The 13,644-nt window shown below is 39.0% G+C and overlaps 1 protein-coding gene across 3 annotated transcripts in view; it reads right to left on the bottom strand.

Moving 5' to 3' along the window:
* Positions 1-1,266: 1,266 nt before the first annotated feature.
* APEM9 (3-phosphoinositide-dependent protein kinase-1) overlaps positions 1,267-13,644 on the bottom strand; it is a 38,274-nt gene continuing 25,896 nt past the window's right edge. For 2 of the 3 annotated variants that reach the window (XM_087676642.1, XM_087676641.1), the window contains 2 exons: positions 7,511-7,905; positions 7,172-7,414 (listed from right to left, as the gene is read on the bottom strand). In XM_087676642.1, coding sequence (XP_087532768.1) covers positions 7,264-7,414; positions 7,511-7,905 — 546 coding nt within the window. In that variant the 3' untranslated portion in view covers positions 7,172-7,263. Of the gene's footprint in view, positions 1,539-7,171; positions 7,415-7,510; positions 7,906-13,644 lie in introns of those variants that run through there. The other variant, XR_015690678.1, reaches the window with a different exon arrangement.

Below are 13,644 nucleotides of genomic sequence, written 5' to 3'. Positions count from 1 at the left end.
TTGAGAATTAAGGGGAAAGCAAACGTATAGATGGCTTTCAATATTTTAACCATCACTAACTAGTAATAGTTGTAATTGATGCACTAATACATATTAGTGTGTTTCTTCTACTAACTAGTATGACTAATTACTATAAACATCACTACTAACAATCTACTATTAGATATGCTCAATGCCCCAATCTCATGAGGTGCCACCAATTATCATGCAACTAGTATGATTAATTACTATAAACATCACTTACACTACTAAAAATCTACTATTAGATATGCTCAATGCCGCATTCTCATAAGGTGCCACCAATGATCCATAATACTCAAACTTGTAAGGTCCTCATATGTGGAGAGGCCATGTGTGAACGTGATCTTGAGGTCTATGTGATCAGATGGTAAAAGAAGTCACTACATGAGTCTAGTCTACCAATTAGATAGAGTAGTTGAGGAGGTTGTAACTCCCTTATTTTAAGTCCTAGTGGTTGCCTTCTACAATATATAGAAGGCACCTACTTGGGGGCTTCTAAGGAAACTAATAGTCCCCTAATGAGGGTTTGAGGTAGTGCTCTTGACCCAATGATAAGGTAAATATTCTCAAAATGTTCCTTTTATTAGAAAAGACATAATATGATATGTTGGTCATGTTGACCTATCCCTTTGCAAGCTATATAAAGGAGACACTTCTAGAACCATCATTCATTCATGCAATCATAGATTGACTCCATCAAGCTTTAAGCTCTATGAGTGTAAAGCATATTCAAGTCTTGCATTATAGTCAAGTGCAATGTACATCAAGAAAGGTCCACTTTATTTGAGCCTCATATATCTTCCAAATATGCTTACTCAAAGAGTTTGTATGTCTTGCCTTCCAAACCACACGACGATGTGTATTTAATCATAGTTATAAACACAATCCTTTCTACAATTTTTACATAACTTTAAGCACACATGTAAATACACCAATAGATGCCATGCATGTTGGCAAAAAAACCAAGGAGCTAGCATTTGTAGAATTGTGCTAAAGCTAGATTACTATGACTAGCACCTCCTTGGTTGCTTTTGTTCCCTTCATCATGAATGCATGTTAAGCATTATTTATTCTAACAAGAATCCACACATTCTAACAAGTTGAACCAATACAAAAAAAAATACAAGCAATAATGTAGCATTTTAGTACAAAATAAAAATGAGATTAACCAAACAAAACTCTTTGTTGCATAGTAAGATATATATGGATGTGCATAAGATTGGATATACATAAAGCTTTGGAAGTTGAATGTGAGCTTGCAACACTAGATACAAGAATTCAAACCTACCAAATAATATTACTTGTTGCAATCCGAATAACAAACAATATATGTGTAACGTAGGAAGCTAAATTTTGGATTGCTTTACAAAGTAGAACACTTACAACCTAAGATGGTGTGTCTCATACACTAGTAGACCCCTCCTGAAATCTATTGTCATTCACTCTACTACCTTCATCATATCCATTAGAGTTCTTTGATGTTGCTTTCTCCTCTCTATCTTTTGGTTACATTGTGCCTATACAAATGAGACATTTTAGATGTAAACATCAAGAAAAAGATTGCAATTCTCAACCTAACAAACTATTACTAACAAATGAGATGTTCCAACATGAAAAAACTATAATTAGCAAATGAGACATCTTCCATATCAACTTTAAGAAAATATAACAATGTTTTACACAATAAATGACATAATAAGTTGTGAATACCTGATTTGTATCCATGTTCATATGATGTGATGATATTGCTACTCATTGATCATTTCCTCTTTATGGGGATGCTCCCACATATCTCGCCCATTATGTCAATAATGCATGCAATCTTTAGGGTAGTCAAGAGTCTACCCGCAAGATGTATCCATAAAATAATAATAGGATATACATGTAATGGAAGAATTCAAAAAGATTGGAAACACACAAGCTCAATTAATTATAGCTTAGATGCTTACAAACTTGAACTTCCATGATGTTCATCCTCCTAATCAAAAGAATGATGATCCTTGTTATTCCATCTAAATTCACCATGCCTCTTCATGTTACTGACTATAGACCTTTTAGCTCTTCAATGATGCATGCTTCTTTGTTTCCTTCCACTCCCCCTTGTGAACCATAGTAGACTAATCTCATAGAGGAATCCCTTGCACCATTCTTCTCTTTTTTCCTAACGCATGGCTCATCAACAATTTCCTCTTATTACCAAAGATTGTTAGCACCTTACTTCTCACCATTTGAACCTAAACATCTACTTCTCAAGATTAGTGGACCTCTTGTGCACAACCTTCATGGTTTCTACAAGTAAGCTTGGCTTTTGCTTTTCAAAGTGCAAGAAATAATTTTTACAATTTGCATGTACAAGAGAACAAAGGTAGTTAACTAAGGCACCTCCTTTCCACACATGTCCTACTTCATACTACCCTCATTATCTAGGCCATAGTACATCATACCTTCTTGAGAAGGTGTTGGTGACCTAAAGTGATATCCCCTCTCTCTACTACTTCTAAGGATCCTCTACCTTCATTCTTCCTACTATGATAGCATCCTTGAGTGCCACCACTCTTATAGGATTGCTACCTACATGGGGACAACTGAATAAATAGAATAGATATAGGCAATATTGGATTTGCGCATAATGGATTTTGTGTGGTGAATGGACCTTTCATAGGATTCTATGAGGTTGTCTACAATCCATATGCTAGAGGAGTGGTCAAGGGAGTCCCTATGGTTGTTTGCGAGACAGAGATAGTTGAGGTATGGAACAAGTCCCTATGGTTGGACACCCTTCAAGGTCTAGTTGGGGAACCACCTTGTGGCACTCTAGGGCGCCAAACACTTGAGAGGTGGATATATACTCAAACACCTCATTGTTAACAATGGGGGGTGTCCATAAGAAAGACACATCTCTACCATCATACCTTCAGGAGCTTTGTTACAATGATCATGACGACATCTACAAAAATAAACCATATGACAATCATTGCTAGCACAACTATATAACCTAAACATAATCTATACACAATAAACCATAGGTTACTTTATCATAGTTTAGCCTAGTTTGGTATAACATATTTTAGCCTTGTAAGTCCATATCCTAACATAGATTGATCTAAGACTAAGCTTAAGCTAAGGCTAAACCTTGTAAGTCCATATTTTAGCCTTGTAAGTCTCTAACATAGCATAATCTACAATTAACGTAAGAATAAGACTAGCATAATACAACTTGCGCTAAGTACACCTAAGTGTACACTTGCATAGTCTCATTGAACCCTAGATTACTCTATATTCTAAACCTAAACTCCTCTTTAGCTAGAATCAGACTAGATTTCCATCTAAGCTTGCAATTCCCTCTCCCATTCTCCATACTCTAGAGCATTGGCCACATCTAAGAAACAAAATGCTCAAGCACTCATGAAGTACACAACATTAAAGTGCACAAACATAAAAAGATTCAATTGGTATTCTATGTTTACATATTTATGTGTGATTCCTACCTCTTTAGAGAAGAGGGAGTTCATGAAACATCATGCATGAAGCATTATGAATAAGTCTTAGATAGCCACAAATCCCAAAACTTGCTAACTTTATAAATGGTTGGCTTGTATGGATCTTTTTTATTACCTGCTTTTTGAGTTTAAGTTGCATTGCTATTGTGTGTTCTCTTCAGTATTTGTGGGATCGTTCAACCATTCTTCATAGAAGTGCCCTTCCAAGATTCATTAAGATCTCTCCCCTTGTTATTGAAGTGGCTTGACCTTGGCACTCACTAGAAACTTGAAGATCGAGAGAGGTTGTCAATTATATATAACAAAGGACAATGAACTAAATGCATGGTGTGGTTGGCCTTGGCATTCACTAGAAACTTGAATACCTAAGGAGGGATAGCTAATTGTACATAGGAAAGGGTAAGAAATTAATTGTATTGGGGTTGAGACGATCTATGTGCTTACTTAGTTGGATGGAGGTGATGCCAAATTAGATGGGGTTTCTACTTGGCTTTACGGTAATAAACAGTTATTCTTAGACCAAAAAATCATGTCAATCAAGTGGATTAGTTAAGATATCAAAGGGGTCAAATTGAGTATCGTGAGGTTGATGCCTATTGTGCACTGCCCCAAGCTTGACAACCCTATTGGATATTTAATAGGGGTAGAATTATCAATAGGCCCCCTCCCCTCCCCCTCCCCCAAGCCCCATAAGGACATCAACTTAGCATAGAGGGTGTGAAACCACCATCTCATCCCACACGAAATCATGCTCATTGAAGCGATAGTGGTTTTGAAACCTTTGATTGAGGAGTAGAAGGTATCTCAAGGACAATGGGATAACCTTTAGGAGGAACTATGTGCATGTGTGTATGCACGCGTGCATGTGTTTTGAGTATCATTGTCATCTGTGTGTGCATGCGCACATGTGGAAACAAGGAGTATGCATGCTAATTGCATAAGAAAAACTCAATACTACTGTAATATATTCTATGTTCGCTCCCTTGTGGAACCTCTTAAATCATGGAAAAGTTTGAAAAGCATAGTAAGACGAAAATAAAACCATATCTTCATCAAGTGAGACTATGGTTGTCTTTGGGATTTGATATAAGTGACTATTACAAGCCCATTTGAAGAGCATTTCACATTCCAATAAAGAATATGTAATAACTATGATAAACTACACCCCTCTTGATTCCTCATTTTCACATGAAGCTTTCCAAGTGTGCACATTTTTTACACAAGCCTTAAAGAATCTATGATTTTGTATAAATAGTTTACATGCTCTACTTTATGGGTCATTTTTGAAACTTTTTAATTCGCATTTTAGTATGTTTATTGAAATTTGACCTGTATTGACTAGCATATAACCATCACGTGTATGTAATGAACTTATAATGCAATTTTATGATACTAGTTAGCAACAAAGATAATAGCTACTACTAATTAGTGGGAATAGTAGAGAGCAATAAAAAATGTCAGTAGCTTGTAATAGCTAGTGATAATAGTACATTTGTAACAATGAGAATTAATAGCAACAACCATTCATATTAATTAGAAGCAAACATTAGATATATATAGGAAATAGTAGTTAGGCACGATGTAATAATATAAATGAAAATACTAGAAGCAGTAGACATAGTAAAGATGAAAATGCTAGAAGTAAACATAGTATAGATGAAAATGCTAGAAGTAGTAGACGTAGTATGGATAAAAATGCTAGTAGTGACATGGATGTAGAAGTTACACATCCCACAATGAATAGAATTTGAGAAAAAGACCAAGTGCACAACAAATTAGAGAAGAATTGAGATTTCAAGATATAATTAGCACTCTTGTTGAGAGTGACTTTATTCAACTCCATCCTAGGCCCACTTTCTTTGGATTGGCCAACTTGCTGGTTGGACTAGGTTGGCAAATTACAATCAAGCTTGGCCTATTTTTTCCAATTTATGCAAGGCACCCCTTTATAGTTTTTCATCTCAATTCATCTTTATTTTTGCCCCTCTTATACTTTCATCCACACTCTATTGGCCACTTAGTTCCATTTTAGTTTCTTTCATGACAGTGGAGTACAAGCTCTATCCTTGCCATCACAGCTTACCCAAAACATTAGAATTGTTGTTCTTGGAAGTGTTGCAATCAAATTCTATATTTCACATAACAAAAATATTCACATCCAATCGTATTTCAAACATGAAGAAATTTGAGTGGTTTGCCATTACAAGATATAGGCTCATCTACTTCTTGCAAAAGGCCCTTTATGGCTTGAAACAACCCCTTAAGCACCATTGCATTAATTCCTTCTCGTCACAAGGATTCACTCGCAATAGGCTAGACACAAACCTGTATTTATTTTCAGCTATTTCTTTGTTTTGCTTCATGACATGGTGTGTGGAATATCTTTAATTACATATCCATGTGCCCGTGAGGTGGCTGACATCATACATCAACTATCAACCACCTTTGAGATGATTGGCATGTTGATAGTTAAAGATGGTCACGGAACTAACAGATAGAGAGTTTGGGAGAAAAAATGCGATCTCTTCCCAACAAAAGTATTGCTTGCAAATTCTGTGTCCTATATTCAAGCATTTGCCTATCCCACATGAGAATTTATTATTGTTGCTACATCGAAGTATCTAAACAAGAAATTTGCACTTCATGATGGTTTAGAGCCCATTGCTTCGGCCAAACACCAACAATTGGTTAACTCCCTTCTTCCTCTTGCTAGTAGTAGGGTTAGCTTTTTGCCCATTCTCCATCTTTCCTCATTACACTCCTCGACAAGGATATACCAAAAAGACTCCAGGCAACAAGGATATACACAGTTCAACTAAGTCATCGAAAACCTCGTTCTAAGCTTTAAGCTCTCGCTCTATCTATTGATCAAGCCAAAAGCAACCTAGCTGCAATATCATCAATAGAGATCCAAGTGTCTGCACACCATTATGCCATTTTGGAGTTTTTCTATTATCATTGTTTTTAGTATGAGATGAGGCATATGAAGAAGGCAATACACATTCATCAACTATAAATACACCTTACAGACTACTTTACATGCATGATAGATGATATAGAACCAGACAGGCATGCCAACCAGCTAGAGACACAAGGCTACACGTAGTTCCTGTACATATGCACACACATACAAGTAAACATAGCAAAATGCATCTAACACAACACTATGTAAGCTACATCTATCTGCTTAACAAACCTGCTTACCAGATTCTATTGATTTGCGCATTAATTTATCTCCTAGGAAAAATCATTCGACTCAGGAGATGGCTGAGTCTAAATTCATATAACGCTAGACAAAAAAGAAGTTTCTAGCCTATGTCTCAAAACAACCCATTTGCCCCTTATTCAAGTAAACATGGTGAAATGCACCCAAAGCACCAGCACATAGCCTGCCACACATATATGTAAACATGATACATGATATAGAACCAAAAGCAGGCATGCCACAAGCCTACACCCAGTTCCTGTACATATGCGCATGCATACAAGTAAATGCAGCAAAATGCACCTAACCCACCACTCCAGAAGCTACATCTACTTAAGAAGCCTATACTCATTTGTCACGCATACAAGTAAACATGGTGAGATGCACCCAAAGCACCAGCACATGGCCTGCATCTGCTTCAATTAACCCATCTTAGCAAAGGTCCTGAAAAGAATTTAAGATTTATTACCCAAACTAGTTACAGTGATGCTTTCGCTCTTTTCAGCATCAAACATAATCTCAACCACAGTGCTGCATTCACCTCCTCAAACCTTGTGAGGAAGGCAAAGGTTGTACTGCTGCAAGAGGATTGAGCTGAACATTGAATGCCAAATTCCAAAAGTCAATCAACCCCAAACGAATGGCAAGTGAAAGATTCCTGAAGGCAAGGCCAAATTTTTGGAAAATCCTGTTCATTGAAAAGTTTAGTGCAAGTTATAAAGTTGAAAAATATGAGATACAGAGTACATAATAGAGAACCTCATAAAAGAAAAAGGCATAGTACCTGTGAAGTTTAAGCCTCTGCTTGTAGATTGCAAACATGAGAAAAAATGTCACAGCTCCTCCAACAGCTGCTTTTTGCCTGGACAGATGTTGGATTAATTTGTGCCACCTTGAAACATGTAGTGAGTGATTGACAGAATCTACTGTTACGCAGCTTGAAAGAAGCCCCATAACTGGAGAAATCAGATGGAAACTCCTCAATGAAAAGTGTGCATCAACTACTTTTGATGCATGTGTCTTTTTCCTTTCTTCATAGATTTGATCTGACAATTGTGACATTGGTGACATGGGCAGTGTGACATCACAATCAGCTGCTCCAGCCAGCTTAGATGGAATCAAACCCCTGTTCTCTCTTTCTCCTTTATCAGTCAGCTTTTCAATTTTGTCAAGTATAGCCTGATCACACAACCTTATAAATGAGGTTACATGACTTAAAAAACTTATATAACACTTAAAAAACTGTAAGGTTACCTACCTCCCCCCCACCCCCCCCCAGTGGGGCCCCTCCCTCCTGCATGATCTACTCCCATACAAAAGATTCTAGAGAGGAGAGGTAATAAAATAGAGAGGTTATTTGTAACCAGTGCTAGAACATGGCCTGGTCCACTGACAAGCTCAGGGAATCAGGACTTAAAAGTTGGGCATGATTCAAATGTGCATGTACATGGCTTAGAGACACAATGCACATGAGCAAGCCCCCTGAAAGATATAACACCTTCAAGAATCTAGAAAGAAGATTGAGAAGTACAAATCCTTTTGGATTTAAAATCTGCGCAGAGTACCCCACACTTGCATGTGATGGAAAGGTCTTAGCACAAGCTGGTGCATGGCTAACGTCTAGTTCCAATCACATTTTTATTTTTATTTTTTTCCTTGGAATTTTGAAAAGCATACTCATATTTTTGTTCACCATTGCCAAGACAATGATTGAACAATTACTATGACTGCTTCATTGGTGGTCAATGCAAGCACATCCTTGTCACTGTTGATATAAGAAGTGACAGCTACATAGTTTGCATGTTGTTTCTCTTTTTTCTTCCCTTTCTTCTTGTAGCATTCATCAATTGTATGACCAATTCACTCACAATAGTTGCAATAGGTGCACTTGGGTGGCATGTTTTCTTATTGTAGAAGGCATTGAAGATCAATTCTATGTCTGTGCTTTGTCATTCTTCGTCCATGGGAATGGCGACCATCTCCTTGCATGACATTTTTCATTCTACCTTGAGAGCTAGCTTCTTTTGCCAAACTAATAAGAAATACAACCTTCTTGTTGTCATCATCTGAACAACTTTTTAGTGTGGTGAGTTGTTAAAAGAGAATACTTAGGCCATCTAAATGCTGCTTCCAAGAGTCTAATAGATTATGGGAAAAACTATAAAGTTGCATTTCAACAATAATTCTGGATTATTCATATTCCCTCCAAAAATAGTATCAAGATCTTCCCATACAACTTTGGCCATCTTTTTGAAGCCATTGATGAAGAAGATTGTCCAAGAGCCAAAATTGGCAAATTCTAACACCCCCCTACAATGACAATGTGATGAAGTACAAGGATCATCAATCACCAAAGGATAATAAGTTCAAGGACTTGTAGAAAGCCTCAAAGTTCTCGCGTGGTAAAGCCTTGGTGAAAATGTCTGCAACATTTTCATGTGTAGGAACATACATCAAGCTGATCTCTCTTGCATAAGATCTCTCTATAATACAATGGTAATGAATCTCAATGTGTTTTTTGCGAGCATGAACCACAGGATTTCGTGCTACTGCAATAGCACTTACATGGAGCTATATATATTACCAATCATACTCAAATACATTGGGCCTTGCGCACCATGCATTGGTTGTTGCATAACATAAAGAGTTGTATCATACATCCCCATATACGGTCCTTAACCCACCATAGCATGAAAAATGGTGCCACCACCAAAGTACCCTGGCTGCCCCACAGTTGCATGCATGCCTTGCTGCCCCAAATCCATGGAATTGGCACTTCCATGATGACATTGCAATTGCATTTCTTGCCTCATTGGCATCGATTGTTTTTCCTCATTCGCAACTTTGGGAGCATCTTTACGCTACAGTGTTGTCCTTTGAAAGCTTATTACTACCCAAAGGCCTTTCAAGTTGGCATCTTCTTCTTACCCTTGTTGTCCTTTTTGGAAGAATTAAAAAATCTTTGGCCAATTGAGCAAAGATGTTAGCTACTGCAACCAGTCATCTATTATTCATCTCCTTGCTGGTCATTTGCATCTTGTGGCCTAGAAGGACCCGCTTCTTGGTCAATAACCACATTTTCTCCTTGCTGTCTATAACCAGTCTTCCTTCCGCGGATGGGTGGTAGATCCCTGATTACAACTTAATTACAGCAGCAAACAATTAATGCAAATCTGAAAATACAAATTTACCTATTGAACTTGGACAATGCACACCCGATTGGCTCCAAAATTGGCGCCCCTTTTGGTATTTCTTTAGCTTTATTGAAGAAGAAGTTGATTTTCAATGGGATTCTCCCGATCCCCTTCGCAATCCAAACTCCCCTTGCTGTCCAAAGTAACCAACAAGTCTTCAATCTATTTTGCCCCTTGATTCGGGCACTTAATTGGCTTTCACCCACTTCATAGACGATGGAAATGCCCTAAATTCAATGGCTGGCTAGTCCACTTGAATTTAGCTGAAATTCACCTTCAGCCCTGAAAAATCCAAGTCTTGGAGCTTCCAAATTTTGACACGCTTCTCGAGGCTGTTGTTAAACCCTAATTTCTGCTATAAATTAGGGTTTACAAGAGAGAAATCTGCAATTTCGCAGCCTCCAAGGGTCCAAATGCTGAGATCTTCAGAGCAAGGCTGTGAAATGGTTGGGAGATGAGAGAGAAAGCTGTAGAGAGAGAAAATTCAGAGTTTTGTCGCGAAGAATGACTGAAAATCAGTCAAATGCAACTGCTGCCCTGCCACAACAAGTTGTAGATACAAAGAACTGAAGAAAATCAGTCATTTACTACTACTACCTTGTCTCAACAGCCTGTAGATGTTGTCACCTGCTGTTGATTTGTCTTCTCCAGCCCCCGGCTGCCTCAAAAGGTCCTCCAATGGCTGCAAATCAGACCAGCAGCATCTCCTCTCTCTCTCTTGCAAGCTGAATACAATAAAAATGCCTCTCCAGCCTCTAAAGACGTTTTTCAGTCTTGCATGGGCATTTTTGACAAGTGGCAGCCTTCCCAAATAGTTTTTCCACCATTATCCATAATTAAATATTAATTTTCAGTCTTTAAATACTGAAAATTAATCTAATAATTATTTCACTGCCCCGAAAATAATCTGACTGGCCAATAATTAAATTGGCTAGGCAACTTCCATTCCCGAGTATCGCTGTGCCATCTTTGACCATCAGATTGGCGTTAGGTACCATTAAACACCACTTCTCTAGTGTCACCAAATTGACCTAGGCCAACAACTGGCACTAGATACCACCGAGTATCTGTGCAGTATAACTTATAGCAACTTTTGCCTTTGACATCCCGTGGTTTCCTCACGTCCCGGGCTCACAAAATTTACTCTTAACCCCAATTACAACTCACATGTGCAACATTTACTTAACCATGTGATTAAAAATTAATCCACATGTTAAGTGAGGTTTCAAAAATACATATCCTCATGACAGCTGTCCATGCTGTAAGCCTATTTCAAAATTAGGCGTTGCATTTTTCCCTTCATCATGTGCACTTTCAAAATGAGATGCATTATCACTACTTCATCCCATCTCACTATAAGATGATATACTTGCTGACAATTTCAACACTAGAGCAATATTTCTGGCATTCAATCATGTGCCTTGGGCCCACCGAGGCAAGGGATTTGATGGTATCCCAGCAATGGAACCATGAAACCAACCTTCGTCCGTAAAGAGGGTGGTAATAATCTGATTTAACAATAATTACACTAAGTAAATAAATCACATAAACTTAAATGCGCACTCTACCACTTTAACCTTGGACAATGGACAACCTGTTGGCCGCAAAATTGGTGCCCCTTGCGGTATTTCTTTATCTTCTATTGCAAATGGATGGAGTACAAATAAGATTCACTAATCTCCTCCACTAACCCAAGTACCTCTTGCAATCATAGACGACCAATAATCCTTCAAACCAATTTGCCCCTTGGTTTGGCCTTCATCCTGCCCCTTGTGAGACAAGTGTCAAATTTGATATTCGCTAGTTGGCCTCTTGAATCTCTTTGAAATTCTTCAATTTCAATTGTTGGAATTCAAGTCCTAGGTCCTCAATTCTGAGCATGCGTCCCAAGGCAAATGTCAAACCCTAATTTTTGCTATAAATTAGGGCTTACAATAGAGATTAACCAAAATCTCCACCTCTGATGACTCAAATGGCTAGATTTGACTGACACAACTTGAGATATGGCTGGAAGATGAGAGAATACTGAAGAGAGAGAAAATTCAAACTTCCATCATGAGAAAATGAAAAAAATCAGCTCTACTGCCTTGTTTAGACGACCACGAAAGTTGCTTCCACTAATGAAACACCCCAGGTATTATGTTGCCTGGCTGAAACAATCTCAAACCATTGTCACCTACTACTACAGTCTCTTCTCAATATGTCATGAGCTCCTAGAGGGCCCCTTGTTGGGACTGGAAACTATTGCAACAACAATGGCAATTCTCTCTCTCTCCCTCCTAATTTAAAAAACGTTTCTTTCACTTGCATGGACAAGTTTTGTCAAGCGGAAACTGTCTAATCCCACTTTTCAACATCATCTAGCTTATTAAATTGATTTTTTGAATATAAATGCTGAAAATAAATTTTATATTTATTTTAGTATCCAAAAAATTTTACTAACTAATAATTAAATTGGCTAGGCCACTTTATCTCCCAATTATCCCTAAGCAATTATTGATCCTTACATTGGAATTAATGCTTAGTCTCTAATGTCACCATTGATATTAGTGGCCAATAGGCCAAAACTTATAACCAAGTATCACCTATTCAAGAACACTTGGGAGATGAATTAGCCTAGCCAATTCAATTGTTGGCTAGTTAGACTAATTTTTTGGGCACTAAAATAATTATTAAATTAACTTTTAGAATTTTAAAACTGAAAACTAATTTAATAATGCAAATAATGCTTAAAATTTGAGTTTAAAAGGCTACCACTTGGCACACTTGCAAATGCAAGCTAGTGGAGGCTATTGGGAGGCTGTGAAAGCTAGGTCTTGAGTGTCTTCGACTTGTTTTTGCAGCTCCTACCAACGCACTGCTACTCCCTCGTCCCCGACATCGAACCAGCGTGCCCCCGCCACTGTCCCATGGCATGCGCCTTTGTCTCGCTATTCCCCCGTCTTCTGCTCAACCTCTCCCCCATCTCCCCCAAGCATGACCCCTCCCCCCCCCCCAGCGACCCATCCGCCTCTGCTGAACACCACGCCGTCTGCTCCCCTGCACACGTCACCTCCCCTGTCTCACCCACGCCGCCTGATTGCTCCCGCCTAGAACCCCACCTCCCCCCCACCTGAACCCGCGCCCTATCCTTCCACTTAAGAATGTTCCCCACCCCTTCGCCCTAAAACCCCCACCTCCCCTCCACCTTTTCCCATATTGTGGCCCGTGGCTCTGTCTGACAGGCCTAACACACGCATTCGCCTCGCTGCAAGCTAGCCTACAGCAGTGTCCGACACCTCCCCCATCGTGTAGAAAGCATTCTCCACCCCCCCCCCCCCCTCCTCGCCATCGGCCCTCCTCCCCTCCAGTTGCTCCCTTCCTCTATAGCAACATCCCCTCCTCTCCGACAGCGTAGCAACATGAGTGGTAATTCCTCAGCAGGGACGCGCAATGGAAACCTCTGGTCAGACGCCGGTGCATTCTATGAGTGCCCCCAGTCAAACAACTTCCAGTGAGAGAGGAGACAGAGTTATTAGACTCAGAGTATGCAGATGATATAGCACTCTACATAGAGAACGACAAGTTGATACTGGAAAGAGTGAGATTGGCTCTTGAGGTGTTCTCCACTACAGCGGGAGCGAAAATCAACTGGCAAAAGTCGGTTGGATTTCTTACAGACCCGGACTCTAGCACAAAGTGGGGCATCCACCTGGGATTTAGATGGGTGAGCAGAGGACAAACC

The sequence above is a fragment of the Lygodium microphyllum genome, chromosome 4 (genome assembly GCF_053477565.2).
Source record: "Lygodium microphyllum isolate KBCC chromosome 4, Lygodium_microphyllum_v1.1.10, whole genome shotgun sequence".
Classification (NCBI taxonomy): domain Eukaryota; kingdom Viridiplantae; phylum Streptophyta; class Polypodiopsida; order Schizaeales; family Lygodiaceae; genus Lygodium; species Lygodium microphyllum.
Note: the sequence above shows the minus strand (reverse complement) of the source record. Positions and strands in the feature narration are given on the sequence as shown.